This window comes from Otolemur garnettii, unplaced genomic scaffold (assembly GCF_000181295.1).
Source record: "Otolemur garnettii isolate 467f Iridium unplaced genomic scaffold, OtoGar3 scaffold00001, whole genome shotgun sequence".
Classification (NCBI taxonomy): Eukaryota; Metazoa; Chordata; class Mammalia; order Primates; family Galagidae; genus Otolemur; species Otolemur garnettii.
The window spans coordinates 946,660-965,596 of NW_003852396.1; the positions used below are offsets into that span (position 1 = coordinate 946,660).

General features: G+C 42.0%; 1 protein-coding gene across 4 annotated transcripts in view; it reads right to left on the reverse strand.

Annotated features, from left to right (window-relative positions):
• The window catches only part of MTMR2 (myotubularin related protein 2), a 109,253-nt gene that overhangs the window by 52,863 nt on the left and 37,453 nt on the right, over positions 1-18,937 (reverse strand). For 3 of the 4 annotated variants that reach the window (XM_003780777.2, XM_003780776.2, XM_023511278.1), the window contains one exon: positions 4,866-4,971. The exons of the other annotated variant lie outside the window; for it this stretch is intronic. Coding sequence is in view for 1 of the 3 variants with exons in the window: in XM_003780776.2 (XP_003780824.1) it covers positions 4,866-4,971 (106 nt within the window). In the remaining 2 variants the exon portion in view is untranslated. The remainder of the gene's footprint in view (positions 1-4,865; positions 4,972-18,937) is intronic. 4 annotated transcript variants of the gene reach the window in all.

Below are 18,937 nucleotides of genomic sequence, written 5' to 3' on the forward strand. Positions count from 1 at the left end.
CTAAAACACCAGATTCCCACCTCCAAAATGAGGCCTGGAGAGCTAAGAGAACAGAGCCAGATGGATCAAGGCCACTAAAACACCAGATTCCCACCAGATTCCCACCTCCAAAATAAGGAGGAGAACTAAGAGAACAGAGCCAGACAGATCAGCTAGTTTTTTTCTGTCTTCACATGGAAATACATGTCTTTAGTAGAGAACAAGCTATACAACCCTCAGATGTGAGAGAAAAAGAGAAATTCACTACTAGAGAAAATCCTCTGGGATCCATTAAACATTTACTCTTCCTTGGCCAAAATAACGTTGCCATCAGGTTGGCCAGACTGTCGCCAGTCAGATGCACTAGATCCCCACTCGCCTCCGAGTTATGGCCACACAAGACAACATTTAATATAGTATTTAATGCTTTTATAAGAAGAGTCATTGATCTTATTAAAATCTTACTTGTAAATAAAAAACCCACAGGATTCAAATTTGTAATTCTTCTTTTTTTTTTTTTTTTTTTTTTTGAGACAGAGCCTCAAGCTGTCCCCCTGGGTAGAGTACCGTGGCATTACAGCTCACAGCAACCTCCAACTCCTGGGCTCAAGCGAGTCTCCTGCCTCCGCCTCCCAAGTAGCTGGGACCACAGGCGCCTGCCACAACGCCCGGCTATTTTTTGGTTGCAGCCGTCATTGTTGTTTGGCGGGTCCGGGCTGGGGATTCGAACCCGCCACCTTAGGTGTACGTGGCTGGCGCCTTAGCCGGTTGAGCTATAGGCGCCGAGCCTGTAATTCTTCTTTTAATTCTTATTCTATCATCAGTCTGATTTTGCTCTCTCTGACCCTGGTTTTCTTCCATGCCCTTCTCAACAAACTGTTTTCAAACTGCTCAGTAATTTTCCATGTGACTTTAACCTCCCCACTCCCTTCCTGTCTCTTCCCTTCTCTCCCACACCTCGTTCTCTATCTACACCTCCCTCCCTCCCTCTCTCTCACAAACACACACACTCACACGCACGAATAATTTTAGGAAATTACTATAAAGGAAGTTCAGAAATCTTGATCTGGAAGTTGACAAATTTATGAGTCAATTTTCACATGGAATGACCAGGTGGTAGAAAAATAGGAAGAATTTTTAGGAAATCTGCAAAACACTAAATAATCATCTGAAAGGGAAAACTTCATATATAAAAGTTACAAACTATCCTCCATAGTTACTTTATATACTAAAGCCCAGAAGAAACAAATAATAAATTTATTTTTTCATTGGATAATTCTACCAAAAAATTGTTGGTATCTATTTCCTTCTACTTTTTATACACTTTATCCTTACAAGCTACAAAGTGGACAAATGAACCACACAACAGAAATCCTCATGGTGGCTCCACAGCCTGCACCTGTGATAAACTTCACGGGGTGCCCATTCAAAGTACACCCAAATCCAGTACAGGGAGGCCCTTTCTTCTTATGACACCATCCAGGGCTATTTGGTTTTCAGCTGAAACCACAGTTAGCAAAAGCTGAACAACATTACACGACATCACCATCAGAGATTCAACAACAGCAACAGAAAGGACGGCTGGTGAAGGAGGACGGTGTGGAGAGCATCACCGCCTCAGGACGTGGACCGGACTGTGCCCTGCGATAAAGCCGCTCAAGTCCTCCCTGCCAATCCCTCCTAACACAACCTCACTTGGAAATGGGTACTGCTAGTTAGGATGAGGTCATGCTGGCGAAGGGTGGCCCCTAATTCAGTATGACTGGTGTCCTCACGAGAAGACAGCCCTGTGAAGACAGCAGGGACTCCTGTGACCTGGGAGCTGACATTAATCTGATGCAGCTACGCCAAAGACGGCTTAGCCTTCACCAGCAGGAGGAGAGAGCAGTGAGGGGATAAACTGCTGTCATTTTAAACCACCCGATTTGTGCTTCTCTGTTACAGCAACACTGAAAAACAAATATACCTAATATCAAGAAAAAAATTCAAATTGTCATCTTAAAATACACCCTGTTCATAACTGCCAAAATTTGGAAGCAACCCAAATGCCCTTTATTGGTGAATGGGTTAGCAAACCATGGTACATCCATACAACAGAATATGGACTCAGTGATAAAAAGAAATGAGTTGTCAAGCCATGAAAGGCTCTGAAGGAAGTTTAAAAGCAAACCGCTAATGAAGAAGCTAATCTGAAAAGACTGAGGAGCAGATGGTTCAGCCCCCGGCACTGTGGAAAGGAGGCCTGGAGATAGAAAGGTCTGTGCCTGGCAGACACTCACGGGACAGGAGGGACAAGTAAGTGGCACTCAGCAATCCTGCAGCTGACCTGCCATGTGAGGGTGTGATGTGACCTAGAAGTCAGGCCAGAGCTCTTCTGATTATTCAAAGCACTTCCACCCTGAACGTCTCCCGATGCCCTTCACAGCTGGCGGCCACACCCTGCATCAGCTGCCAAGAAGGAGAAGCACACTAACCTCGCTTTCTATTTTTCTGTCAACTAACTTTCATAGTAAAAGTAAATACAGTCCATGTTATTATCAAGCCCAGCACGGCTTCTACAACATCTCAAAAGAAAACAGAACCCCTCAAAAGAAAAATCACAGATGAAGGAAAATTGTTCAACGAAAGTGGACTGATGACCACTTTTCTGTCGAGATGCAGTGAGACACTGCTTAATTTAGAGGGAATTCACGCTAATTTTCAAAGGCTAAGAATTGAAAAGGCATTCTATACAAAAATATGCTGAAAATTTGACGCCTATGAAGATTGTGTTATTAAGACAAAATAGTGAAACTGAAAAAGGCCTGTTTTCTCAATAAAATTTTTAAGTTACAGCTCCACTATAAAAGCTAATTATGTGTAGCATGTTTAATAGGAAAAAAATCAAAATCATTTATTGGTGAGTTTATTATGCAATGTACTGAAAGCACAGAAGATATAATTTGCTCTGAAAAAATAGGGGCATAATTATAAAATCAGTTTTTCTCACCAGACTATAGCCAGGAGAATTGCAGAAACTGAAAAAAATCTATCAAAAGAAGTTTGGAGAATAAAGCTGCTAATTTCAAATTTTATGCTTTGGTGATGGATGACAGCACTAATGGGGCAAATAGGGCTCAACTTGCCATTTTTAGAGATATTGATGACAAACATAACGTCACTGAAAGACACAACTAAATCAAGAGATTTATATGAAGCAGTAAAAAACATGTCAAAGCAACTTTCTTTGTCCATCATCAACACATCTGTTGTAGTTACTGACGTTGCCCCTGCAATGGTAGGTGAAGAGAGGGACTTATAAAATTAATAGAAAACAATGCAATTTCCACTCAAAACTCACACTTGATGAAGGATCATTCTATAGGACATCAAAAAAGTTTATGTGCAAACCTTTAAAAATAGATCATACCGTGCAAATCATCAAGAATGTGAATTCCATAAAGAATAAGGGACTGAATAATCACCAATTCTGTGCACTGGCATCAGACACACAGCGGCTTGTGCACGTAGTGGCATCAGACAAGCAGTGGCTGTAAATGCAGTTGCATGTGTGTGCAATGGCCTGTAAATTTAGCAACATCATATACATCATGGCTGTAAAGGCAGTGACTTGTACACGCAGTGGCGTGCAAACTCAGCTGCACTGCATGCAATGGTATCAAACATATAGTGGTGTATAAATGCAGTGGCATCATGCATGCAGTGCCTTGTAAATGCAGGGCATGTACATGCACTGGTGTGTAAATGCAATAGCTTGTAACTGCAATGGTATCATACATGCAGTGGTGTGTAAATGCAGTGGAATCGTGCATGCAGTGGTGTCATACATGCAGTGCCTTATAAATGCAGTGGTGTGTACATGCACTGGTGTGTAAACGCAATAGCATGTAAATGCAGTGGTATCACACATGCAGTGGCTGTAAGTACAGTTGTGTGTGCGTGCAGTGACGTGCTAATTCAGTGACATGTACATGCACTGGTGTCATACATACATGCAGTGGCACGTAAGCAGCCACTGGATAGGAGAAATGATCACAGGTGCTCTCTACCACGTGAAAATGTTACCAGGACACAACAAGCCTCACAGACACAAGATATGCCAGGGCCTGGATCCTGGACTTCCTAGCTTCCAGAAAAATAAAAAAATAAATGTTTGAAGAAAAATAGACTCTCAAGTCAGGTTAAAGGGCTAGCACCACACAGGAGATTCCTTTTCTCCAGCATTTACAGGCAAGGGTTTATAGAAAAGCAGATGAATCCAGAAGTGTACAAAGTGCTACAGGATATTGGTGATGTGGTTAATTTCACAGAAACAAGACTCTTCATAAATAAATACTTAACAAACTATAACAAGATGTGTAGAACTATCACACAAGGTTTAAGTGACTTAGCTCTCAAACCGGACTGCATGGGCTGGAATCCTGGCAGTAGAATTTATTAGCTATGAGACCTTGAACGCATTACTTAATCTCTATGAGTTATTATCATCTGTAGGATGGTGACAGAATTGGTGCAGTTTTAAAAGAGATAATTCATGTACAGCATTCAGAATAATCATTGGTTCATAGTCAGTACTCAATAAATGTTAATTATTATTGGTCATTATTATGGAAGTAATCATGAAAACCTTTCATACCAGAAAGAAATTCACTATGTATCTTTTGGCAAAGAACTTAAAGTCATTAACCTTAGAGATAAACTATGCACTTTTCTTTTACAAATAAGGAAGCATTCCAAATTTGCTAGCCTATTCTGGGATATTTCATAGACTGAGATCTATGAAAACATTTGGTCAGATCTCCTGCTTAATTAAAGTTATATGATAGTACCGGCCGCAAATACCTAACAGAAAGCGCTTCATCAGAACTTTAAAACAGTATACATACCCTCAAATCAGGAGAAAAGTTTTCTGCAGAAGTTGAAATGGAATCTGATGATAAAACAGAAGCTGATTTTGTATGCACTGAGTTCTCTGAATGAGAAGTGGAGGCACTACAAAATAAAAAGCACAGTGTAGTATGTTTGAAAATGCAGGCTTTCAACACCAATTTCAGACACGTATTTAATATAACGCCATTATTTATTAAAGCTTCCACTGGCATCTAGTGTCATCTCTCTGCCTATTTAATCTTATCTCTAAATATTGCTCAATTATCAATTCTCTATTCCCGCAGTGGGTGGGGTCAAGCATTCTTACCACTTACGTTCCCTCTGGACAGACTTTCCAAGAATTCATGAAGACATTCCAGGCTAATTCCTCTTTCTCATCTAGCCATCCATCCCTTCATCCAAAGGACATTCACTGAGGGGTCCGATGTACAAAGTGACTACCAGACTCCGGGATTTGGAGATACATGTAACACAGCCCTGATGCTCACAAGCTCACAAAAATAGGTAAGTAAACAAATGGTGCCATATGACACTGACACACACACACACAACACATAAATACGCGCAGCTTTGAGAGAAAAGAAAAGGAAGAAGCCGCCTCTGGCCAGGAAGTTCAGGGAGACATCACAGAGAAGATGCTTCACTCACTTCTACAGTGAGTCTCAGAAGACAGGAAATTGTCCAGCTGACAAAAAAGTAAGCAAATCCCAAAGCAAACAAAAGGCACCACAAAGATCAGAAGTTACAAAACACAGGAGCCCCTGACAAACTACAAACAGCTAAAAACAGCCAGATGTGGGCAGCGCCTGTGCCTCGAAGGAGTAGGGCGCCGGCCCCATATGCTGGAGGTGGCAGGTTCAAGCCCAGCCCCAGACAAAAACTGCAAAAAAAAACCAAAACAAACAAAAACCAGCCAGATGTGCGTAAAAGCAATAGATGACAAAGAAGAGACAGGCCGTTCATGGTACCTCACAGCTTCCCACAACAGCGAACTCCACTTTAACAAGCCTGACTTAAATGCCTGCTTCATCCATTAAACTAAGTTCCCACACGCCACAGTTACTTTCCTTTTCTTGAATTCCTATAAAACTTTTGCTACCTGATCACATACTTTCATTGCTTGATTTCAAGTATGTACATTTTTGTCTCACTAACCAAACTTAAAGTGCCCCAAGAACAAGAATTGTTTTTATTTCTTTTTTCTTTTCTTTTCTTTTTTTTTTTTTGGCTGGGGCTGGGTTTGAACCCGCCACCTCCAGTATACGACCGGTGCCCTACCCCTTTGAGCCACAGGTGCCGCCCCTCTTTTATTTTCCACAAGATCTACTTCAATGTCTGTGAATACTGTCAACATCTATTATGTTTATTAAATTAAAAAACATACTGACAATATGCCAAAAAGTGAATGACTGATATCATTTCCTTTTTATCAGTAAACAAAAATTAAAATAATTCAGGTAAAAAAATGGTAGAAAAACCTCAAACACTTTAAACTGAACCTAAAGTTTAGATTTCAAAAATATGTTTTTCTAAAGCTCCATACCAAGCATATTTGGTCTCCTTTGTACCAAAAGTCAACATTTTTTTTTCATTAGATTTTAAGGAAATACTTCATGCTAGGTTTCAATAATATTTAAGAACCACAGTTTGGTTTTAAAATAAACTCACCCATTATAAATGATTGACTCACCTATAAAAAAGAAACTGTCATTTAATTTCAATGAATGAAAAGGAGTATTCCAGTAAGAATTCATCATAGTTATTTTTTTCAAATGCAAACATCCCTTTATTTTCTTTACTATTTCAAAGTATATGCAGTTATTTGTTTATGCCCAACAAACCTATTACATGTACAAAAAAGCAAGGAATTGTACTATCTAGTTCTATAATGTAAAGAAAAATAAATAAATAGGCTGATACTGCTTTTCTTTTTTCGTAACTTCTGATTGATGAAATGCCATCTGTAATAAAATAACAGGCAAAATAAGCAAACTTGAGGCACGCTACTCAAATACTGTTAGCTTCCCACTTCACAGAGATCCCCCTTTTGTCCCTAACTTTGATCAGAGCAGTCTGTGCCCAGCTCAAGATGACAGGCTGCTTTTGTTTTTCTTGTGGCTTCATTGAGAGCCACATGACACAATTTTAGTCAGTGAGATTTAGTGGGACATCTGCAGATGGTTAGAGAAACCTATCCTATATATACAGAAGCCCAAACCACCATGTAGGCCTTATCCTTTCTTTTTTTTTTTTTTTTTTTGAGACAGAGCCTCAAGCTGTCCCCCTGGGTAGAGTGCTATGGCTTCACTGCTCACAGCAACCTCCAACTCCTGGGCTCAAGCGAGTCTCCTGCCTCTGCCTCCCAAGTAGCTGGGACCACAGGCGCCCACCACAACGCCCAGCTATTTTTTGGTTGCAGCCATTATTGTTGTTTGGTGGGTCCAGGCTGGATTTGAACCCACCACCTTAGGTGTATTTGGCTGGCGCCTTAGCCGCTTGAGAGACAGGCGCCGAGCCTCCTTATCCTTTCTTACTTTCTCTAGACCAGCAGTTCTCAACCTGTGGGTCGTGACCCCTTTGTGACAATGAAAATACATCTCAGACATAGCGGCATTAGGAAGGCTGCGAACCACTGCCTAGACGGAAAAAGGAAAGTAAAGGTTGGAAATACAGTAAGCATCTTATAAACAAAAGTTAACACACTGGACGGCTGAGGACAAGGAGACAAATTAGATAAAAACAGGTCCTTGAAGCATCACTGGACCAACAACTGTTTACCTGTGGAATTCTTGTTATGCAAAATAAATGGCTGTGACAGGTGCACGCCCCTGTGGTCCCAGCTCATCAGGAGGGACTGGTGAAAGGATTACTTGAACCCAAGAATTCAGGAACAGCATGGGCAATACAGTGAGACCCCATCTCAAAATAAAAATAAAATAAATACTGTATAAATGAAAACTAAATAAATGAACTTCAATTTTTAAAACCACTGTAGTAGAGCTTTCTATTCTATACAAACACGATTCTAACTGACAGAGCAATCAATATCTTACAAACTGTATTTGGAGCAAGTTCAAATGTATAATGCTACTTTACACACAGATGACCTTCTGGGAGAAAAGAGAAAACTCTTCAAGACAATAAAACACGATTTGAAATTATGGGGAGTATATTAACTAGAAAAATATTGTCAGAAAAATATTGTCAGAACCAAGAAACTAAATGACTCTTTAGAACCAAAGTTTAAAGTAAATACATCTAAGAGAAATAAAATAACGAATCCAGGTACTGCAACTAAAACCTACTTTGCAATCTCAGATTTGGAAAAACAGTCTTTCAAGCAGAAGTGTGGTAAATAGCCTTTAATTATTAACTTCTCTTTTCAGACACACATAAACATTGGTAGGCATTATGATGTTATATTTGAATAAGCACTAATGTATATTTCAGCATAACCAGTCTACAAAAAAATTTTAACTCCAAGAAAACAATGAGGAGCTGGAGGGGGTAGAGGAATAGGGATATACTATAGCACTGTTGTGATTATGGCAGAAACACCACACACATGTATACACACACACACGCATACACACGCACATACACACACACACACGCACCACCAATACACGCACACACACACACATGCACCACAAATACACACACACGCACATACATATACACACACATACACACGCACCACAAATACACACACACGCACATACACATACACACGCACTACAAATACACACATACACGCACACATACACACCACAAATACACACGCATACATATATACACACGCATACACACGCACCACAAATACACATACACACCACAAATACACACACACGTACATACACGTGCATACACACGCACCACAAATACACACACATGCACCACAAATACACACGCACATACACACACATACACACACCACAAATACACACACGCACATACACACACATACACACCACAAATACACACACATGCACATACATACACACACACCACAAATACACACACGCACATACACACGCATACACACACGAATACACACACACGCGCATACATACACACACACACCACAAATATACACACACGCACATACACACGCATCACAAATACACACACATGCACATACATATACACACACATGCACCACAAATACACGCACATACGCATACACACACCACAAATACACACACGCACATACGCACACACACACCACAAATACACACATGCACATACACACGCATACACACACACCACAAATACACACACGCACATACACACACATACACACCACAAATACACACACGCACATACACACGCATACACACATGAATACACACACACGCGCATACATATACACACACATACACACACCACAAATACACACACGCACATACACACGCATACACACACCACAAATACACACACATACATACGCATACACACACAAATACACACGCACATACGTATACACACACACCACAAATACACACACATGCACATACACACCACAAATACACGCACATACACACACATGCACCACAAATACACACACGCACCACAAATACAAACACGCACGCACATACACATACACATGCACCACAAACACACTCACATACATATATACGCACATACGCACCACAAATACACACACACGCACACACAGAAACACATGCATACACACGCACCACAAACACACGCACGCACACATACACACGTATCACAAATACACATACGCACACACAAACACACATACATGCACACAAACACACACACATAATCCGTGCACACATACAAACACAATACACACATAGACACACACACAAATACACATACACAAGCACACACACATACGCACCACAAATATACACACACATACACACGCACCACAAATACACACACACGCACATATACGCACACATACATACGCACCACAGACACATACACACGCATAAACACACACCACACACACACACAAACACATACATGCACACAAATACACGCACCGCAAATACACACACATAACGCGCGCACACATGCACACACAAACACACAAATACACATACCACAATACACATACGCGCACACACAAATATACATGCAACACAAATACACACACATACACACGCACAAACACACACATACACACGCACCACAAATACACACACATACATGCACACACACAAATACACACACACATACACATACACGCACACACAAACACACACACGCACCACAAATACACACACATACACACGCACAAACACATACACACGCACCACAAATACACACACATACATGCACACACACAAATACACACACAACGCACACACACTCAGAAATGTTAAAAGTTCTCCTGGAATCAAATTTAAGCGCTGCCCTTGGAGGCTGCTCAGGCCTGAGTTGCACAGGCAGGTGGGGCGCAGAGCCCCACTTTCTGAGCTGTTTTTTCTTCTGTCTCGCTGGCTCTGGGCATGGTTCTGGTCACCATGGCTACTGGTGTAACACACTATAATTTCCACTGCTTTTTCTTCCATCTCTCCTTGCTCATCTTGAAGTCACGCTCTCTACATTTACCTTTTATGAACTGTTCCACAAACAAGCTCTGTACTTCCCAAAATCCAAGCCCTCGCTTCATGCCATTCCAAAATAGAATGCTCCTTTGCCCCAATCTATTTCTAACATCCTACTGGCCCTCTAAGACTCAGGTTAAAAACTAGCTTCTCTAGATGTCGTCCTTAGGTCTTCAAGCTGGAGCAAAGACTCAATCTTTTACACTTCCACTGACGGTCAATATTGCACTTAACACTTTAGCTACAAGGTCACCTCCTTTTTAAACTATAAACTGTGAGAGAATAAGAATCTTGTAATTGGCAAGGCGTTTGAACTTGGAACAAAGACAGCAATCTATTAACCTCATTAAGTAGCCAATTCCGCTTTGGTCCTCAGATTTCCTAGGACCACAGGTTTCCCTACAGTCAATCTAAAAATTGTCCTTGTCAACTCGAACTCCTCTTCATCATGCCGGACCTTCTGGATAACTGTCACACACATGTCACAGTGCCATGGGTCTCCTCCACCCACTTTCTCTGTCCAAGTCTTTCTTCAACTGCTAATTCTCTTTCTAACCTTTATACTGATCATGAATGATCACTACTACCCACCCACCCCCAAAATCTTTAACAGAATTCTCCCCTCAACTGATATTCCTCCCAGGAATCCACTTCTCTGCAGCCTTTAACAGAGAAGACGCTTTACTTCAGGGCTAATAAAGCCCCAAAATGAAAAGAGCATTTTCTCATGCCAACTGTCAAGCCCCCACGACCATCAGTGCGCACCTTTATATAAAGGCTTCCTCCTCTGAGGCCACAGCCCTTCAGCACACAGACTCCCTGCTGCCATCACCCACCTGTTAACCTCTCCTCCCCACTCACTAAGGGTTTTGTCATCTGGCTCCCTTTCTTCACCAACACTTATTTCTACTCCAGAACTGCCCACATCACGGGAATTCTATTGTCCATAAGGATAAGCTATTGACAACCTAGCTCACAATTCCTCAAATTCTACATCCCTTATCCACCTTCACACTTGGTCACGTGCACCTGTCATCACGCCCTGGACTTACCATTTCTGGGAAGTACTCTGCCTCTCTAATCTTAAACTCACGGCGATTCATCTCTAAGCAGGTGCTCCCCCTTTCCATATGTCTCACTTTCTTAACTTGCTCTTCACCCCATCTTCAGCTGAGGGAAGATAAGCAGTCTCCACGGTTCACTGGCCTTCCTGACTGGCTCTCCCCTCTCCACTTCCCTTCCTAACTCACAGTGCCCTTAGATCCTTATCAATCTGTCATAGCTGCCCTGCTAATTCCTAAATACAGATCAATACAACCATCCACCTTCTCCAGTACCAAAGCTTGTCTACTAGCAAAGGTCATCTTCAAATTAGGGCCACTTAAGACTCATGAGTAGAAGCATCACTGGGCCCATCACAGTGCAGTGACGTACCCATTTCCAAATGATTGTTTTAAATTATAACCATCTTCTCCTCAAACCTATCACATCCAGTCCTGAAAGTCCCAGATCACTTCTCCACCCTGATTTTCACTTTTCTTTTTCTTTAAACAGCCAAGTTCTTGCTCTGTTACCCTAGCTGGAGTTCAGTGGTGCAATCAGAGCTCACCGTAACCTCAGACTCCTGAGCTCGGGTCACCCTTCCTCTGCAGCCTCCTGAGCAGCTGAGACTGAATGCACCACCATGCCTAGATAATACCTCCCTCTTCCAGTAGTGTCGGGGTCTCACTGTGCTGCTCAGGGTGGTTTGGGTCAAGCGATCCACCCACCTCAGACTCCTGTGAGGACAAGCCTGAGCTGCACGCCAGGTCTCTCTCACCTGTCCCCTCCCTGACTGCTGCAATTGTCTCTCTTCTTCTACTGATCCAATCTATTATCCCAAACCAATACCGAACCGATCTTTCAAATACACAGATCTGATCATATCACTCTCCAGCTTAAATCTTCACTGAGTCCTCACTGCCAATGGAGTCAAGCCCAAACATTACCATAACATTCACAGTTTTCCCCGATCTGCCCTTGTTCTGCATATCTGGCTGCTGCTCTCCGTCATCGGGTGCCACTGCAAACGGCTGGCAGATGCCACGAGTTCTCCAGCCAGTTCAGGCTTCTGTGCCTTTGAGGACCACGATGTAATGTCTTCAGACCCTCCGCACTCTCCGTCTTATCTGTCTTAGAGTCATGACCACTGCTCCCTTTACTGTACACTCCACAGATTTCTATCCTGACACCGCTAACACTATATTGCATTTATTCATCTTCATTTTACTATTCCAAGATGCTTTCTTTACCACCAAACACTGTTTCCCCATGGTCTCACAACAAAATATGTAAAGTTCAGGAAAGTATACCTGGTGCATGTGGCTATTACTACTTATGACAACTGAGTATTACTAGACATGTATTACCTCCCCGACTTAGATTAGCTAAGTAAAATGATAATAGCATAGGATGGGAGGCAGGAGCTGTAATTAGTGACCTGAAGTTTATAAAATAAGAAATTATGCCTCTTGGCATAAGGACAATATTATGTTATAAATTTAATAAAAGTAAATATTATTCCCACTATGGAAGGATGTATCTTGGAACTATCAATACAGTTTCAAAATGAATCTGTCATAAAAAAATGAAAGTTATCTCATTTAAAGTTGGCATTTAGGATTCCTGAGATCAGGAATGAAAAGAGCTTCTCTTGAAATTTGGAAGTAAAAGCACTTCAATTTGAAATGGACAGCTTGAAATTATTTTCTTTCTATTTATAGAACACTCTAAAGTTCTAAAAATAAGTACAAAAAAGGACAAGCTTGTCTATAAAGAGGGTTCAGGATTATGTCATCAAAAATTGCCTTTCTGGCTCGGCGCCTATAGCTCAACCGGCTAAGGTGCCAGCCACATACACCTAAGGTGGCGGGTTCGAATCCCCAGCCCGGACCCGCCAAACAACGATGGCTGCAACCAAAAAATAGCCGGGCGTTGTGGCGGGCGCCTGTGGTCCCAGCTACTTGGGAGGCGGAGGCAAGAGACTCACTTGAGCCCGGGAGTTGGAGGTTGCTGTGAGCTGTAATGTCACGGTACTCTACCCAGGGGGACAGCTTGAGGCTCTGTCTCAAAAAAAAAAAAAAAAAAAATTGCCTTTCTGTGAAAAACAATGTGAGTAGACTGAGTGTTCATTTTGCCCGTTACTTTACCACAGAACCACATTTCCCAAAGCTGTTCAGTCCAACTGGACAGATACTCCATCAAACCAGACAATTTCCATGAAGAAACAGTTTCTATCTTTCTTTCTTTCTCTTTTCTTCACCCTAAACGTGACCTTGCCTCCCCATTTTCACATCTGATTCTTCCCTCCCAGCATAATAATCGTTGGATGAGTACAGACAAAACCAACTCATACCCACATTCACTCTGAAGCATCAATCTCAGACCTTGTCAATATATTATATTCAAATGTATGATAACTTTTTTCAAGGATCATTCCAACAACTCCTTAGCACTTACATTTGTTATGATGAAAATGCTTGTACGAGCCCCCGGTGGCCTCTGAATCGAATTAAATCTCTCTGTGTCATCACAGCTTTCAGTGTCAAGTCTCTCCCCTAATGAATCCCCGTACCTCATTCCAGTTCAAGCTCACCTTTCACGTGAGATGGGCAAACCTGCCCATTACCACTGGCCTGAGAATCAGACTCCTCTTACTTCTACTTTCAATGTCTTGCAATTTAGTCTCCAAATGCTCTTCCCTTCTAATTGAGGTTTTCAACATCTAAAACCTCTATTGAAGATTTATTTTCCACAAAAAAGGTCCTAAGTTATTCTTACCAATTCCTTCCAATGAATCTAATCTTTCCAATAAGCTCTGTATTTTTTTTAGCTCTGTTACAGTTATGTTTATATTAATTATTTAGTGCCTATAAATTTTAACAATTACTAAGCCCTTTCTACATACAAAACACTGGGTTATGGAAGAGCCTATGTACTTGAGATCTCAGCCCCATAGAGACCCTGGGCCCCAGAAGCCCACGGATAGACTATGAGAGGCAGAGACAAGGAGACGGTACTAATCACAAGAGGAAGCCAAAGAACGTTTACGCTTCACCACTTGAAATTGCTGTTTTTATAGGTAAAACAGTTAAGTACCAACTATTTCAGACAGTCCAATATGACAAAATGAAGCATACAGAAACAACTGAGCTTGGGCCTTGAAGAAACGTGAGGCTCAGATCAAGACAAATCAGAAGCGCACACACGACAAGGGTAAAAAATATTACAGAGCTTGAAAAAGTATAAGAATGTTGTGAATAGTAATTTACTTAAACTGCACAGAGAAAAGGCTAAAAAGGTAATCTCAGGAATCCTAAATGCCAGCTTTAAAAAGCTGGCTAGCAAAAGACCAGGGGCAGGCAGTGAGGGGGCCCTTCCCACACAGCACGGCGACTGCAGGAGAGAGAAGCCCAGCAGCAAGTGCGGGCAAAGACCTTCAGTACTGACAGCGCTCCCGCTCTGCTGGTGGGAATAGTAAACGGTACAACACTTAGGAAATAATCTGGACTTTCTTTTTTTTTTTTTTTTTTGCAGTTTTTGGCCAGGGCTGGGTTTGAACCCACCGCCTCCGGCATACGGGGCCGGCACCCTACTCCTCTGAGCCACAGGCGCCACGGGTCTGGCACTTTCTTAAAGGGTGAAATACAAAGTCATTTTATGACCCAGCAATTCTACCCCAGATACATACTCAAAAGAAATGAAAATTTATTTCCAAAAAATACAGCCCTCATGAATGAACGTAACTACGTACACGACTGCTCACAGCAGCACTGTTCAAACAGGCAAAAAGTAGAAACATCCTATGTCATTTCCTGGCTTGAAATCCTTCAGCAGTGCCCTCCTGCTGTCAGGATCAAGACAATGCCTTATCTAGCTATCCAGCTGCCCAGCTGCGAATCGCTACCTGGTCTGACCCCTGCCTCGTCCTCCAGCTTCCTCTTGGGCATCTCTCTCTCCCCTTTTTCTCCCCAAACCAACCACACTGGACTTCTTTGAGATACGTAAGTTAGCTGACCCTCTGCAGACAGCATGGTTTTCCTGAATTCCTTCTCAACTTTAATTCTCAACTGAAACATCAGCCTCTTCAGAGAATCTAATTGGATGCCCCACACAAAACTAGTACCCTGGCAGTGTCTTTGTGCTTCTCATTCTGTCCACTTCCCACACTGTCTTCTCACCTTTGTAAATGTTCCCTTAGTGTCTATGTCCTCTAAGACTTCAGACTTCAGGAAGGAAGAGACCGGCTCGGTGTGGTGGCTCACGTCTGTAATCCTAGCACTGTGGGAGGCTGAGGTGGGCGGACTGCCTGAGCTCAGGAGTTCAAGACCAGCCTGACCAGCCTTTTTATTAAAAAAAAAAAAAAAATAGCCATGCGTTATGGTGGGCACCTGTAGTCCCAGCTACTTGGGAGGCTGAGTCAAGAGAATCGCTTAAGCCCAAGAGTTTGAGGTTGCTGTGAGCTGTGAAGCCACAGCACTCTACTGAGGGCAACATAGTGAGACTCTGTCTCAAAAAAAAGAAGAAGAAGAATGGGACCATGTTAGTTGTGTTCAACGTTCTATCATGGCACATGGCATAGAGTAGACAATTAAAAATAACTTAGTGAATGAAAGAAGGAAGAAGAATGAATGGTCAAAAGATTGAATTATTATAATCAAATTCATCAGAGACCACGGCCATAACACACAAGATAAAATGAAAACAAGGACAGAAAGCCTAGTTTTTCTTCCAGAATTACTGTATGCAATATATCATGTCCATTCCCATTAGAAGACTTCCCAGAACACTGAGATGAACATTTCTTCAAAGAAACTATGACTTAAAAGAATGACCATCTTCAAACCACTGTTGGTAACTGGTTCTGACTATGTTATTTCTACTGGGATTGTCAAAGGAGAAGGAGTTGGAAATCGAGAAACCAGAATTTTTTGTCCCATCTAGCTAACAGCGATATCCTTGACAGAGTCACTTAATCCCCATTCCTCATCACACTTGCTCTTTGTGCAAAAGTACCAATCGACTACATTGGTGGTCACAGACATCTTTGAGAATCTCAGGAAAGTTATCCCTGGAATTGTTTGCAACGTCAGAGGCTAAGGTTAAGAACTTTGCCTCCACAATCCCTTGGAGTTCTAACATACCCCAGGGCTTCTGAGAGGAGCATTCTAGCTTCTGTAACATTTACACAATACCTAGATAAATATAAAGAAAATTACATGGATACACACACTTATGTGCTAAAATGGCTTCATATGTGAAATAGTTTTAAAACACTGTAACTATGTAATCAAGCCTTAGTCTCAAATATCAAGACACGTGAGACTAAATAGAATCAATCCAATATTGTGTTTCTTACAATAAAGTCTTTAAGAGAATATTTATGTATAACGGAGTCAAAGGAAAACTAAACACAAGAACCACATTTACTTTAGAAGCCCTGGACTATCACTGCATAAATTCAACTTCCTTGTTTACAAAGATAAATAGAAAGGACATTCTATCAAGAATTATAAGTTACTCTCTTTAAATATTTTCTTTGTTTGTATTAAGTGATTTTACCACAAACTGAAGCTATCTTTAAAAATACATTTGAAAAACATTATTTATCTAAATAGTGATTCTGTTTCAAATGTCTTACATCTCAAAATATACCTGCAGTAATTTAGGAGAGAGCCCTTAACAATTTGTACATAGTTGGCTCAGTAACTTTCTCTCTAAATAAACATTTTCATCAGACTGAACTAGAACAGATAAATATAAACTCAACTGACTCCAGGACGTCACCCCTGCTGATGCCCGGGGTCCTGTTTACCAGGCGTCTTGCTCCGTGACTCCACACTCACTCTCGCCCTGAGACCCTGCACCCTGGACCCCGGTACTAGCTTCAGCGGCCCGACTCATTTGGAGTACTTGTCTGCCAAGGCAAAAAAATGGAAAGCTGGAGTGAGTTGGAGTGATCTGCACTTCCCTGTCTGACAGCACTCTCATTTTTCTTTCAGATGCCACATGTGGTTTTCCTACAAAAGTCTCTTTCCAAATCTGCAGACCATATTCCATCTCTTTTTTTCAGTTTTGGTCGGGGCTGGGCTTGAACCCACCACCTCCGGTGTATGTGGCTGGCTCCCTACTCCTTGAGCCACAGATGCCGCCCACATTCCATCCCTTAAGAGTTCAGCCAGCCTTCCCCATTTTAGCAAATTATCTCTCCTCACTGCCTCCATTTTCTCGTAGCTACTCACTGCACAATCCCTGCCGTCTGCTTCTGCCTCCCTTAAAATGTCTCTTCCTGTATTTATTAATGACCTGCTTATAAAAAAATAAAATGGTCTTTTCTCACTGAGGAGTCTATAAATTCTCATCTCCCTCCCTGTTATCGCTGTTATCCCATCCCTCAGTTTAACCAATACTTTTTTGAATACTTAGATATGCAAGATAAAACCATTCTAGGAACCCATAGAGGTACAGAGATAAGTACAACCAAGTGGTGTGGTGCCTTTGGTGGGCTTGAAAAATGCAAGATAGAGCATGACAAATGCAGGACAGAAAGAAAACCAGAGCACTCAGGGGTGAGACTGAAAAGCTCACAGACAACTTTAATGTGGGCACTGTTTATCAATCTTGTTTGTCTCACAGCACACTTGAACCTATAGTTAAACTTCTGTGGCACACTTAAATTATGTTGGTCAAAAATAAAACAGTAAAAAATATATACTTACTGTGCTCTGAATGTCTTTCAAAATAACTTAATTAATAATCTTTAAAAATTTTCACAGCACATCTAAGATCCTCCTACAGGGCACCAATGTGCCACTGCACACCGGTGGAGAATCACCGATGTGAAGGCTCAGGAGAGTCTTTTATGAACGAGGCAGCATTTGAGACGAGCTAGAAGAAAAGGAGGTTCAACATCTTCCCAACAAATTACTATGCAAAGGACAAAGCAGGAAACTCAAGGCGTTTTTACAGCTACTGTGAGAGGTAGAACACCTTGTTAGGATGCAGGAGGTTTATGAAGCACAGCAGAGAGGGGCCTGAACAGGCAGATGTGCACTAGGGGTAGGAAGTCCTGGATAGGGAGCTGACACGCAGTCACGTCACAGTGAGAGGCCACTGACCTCTCTGTGGTTTTGGAAGACAGTTTGAACAACACACGAAAGAATGGATGGTAAGAGAGAAAAATCCGTAGAAGACTAGGAGGAGACTCCTCAGCCAGAAGTAGCAGTCAGAATGAAGTGAGAGTGGACACAGGGACACTGTGGGGAGGAATCAAGAACGTGGCAACAGACTGGACGCAATGAACAGACAGAAGGGTCCACACACGCCCCGCGGCCTGCTGACCAGACACGCGCGTGCGAAGAGTCCACACACGCCCCGCGGCCTGCTGACCAGACACGCGCGTGCGAAGAGTCCACACACGGCCCCGCGGCCTGCTGACCAGACAC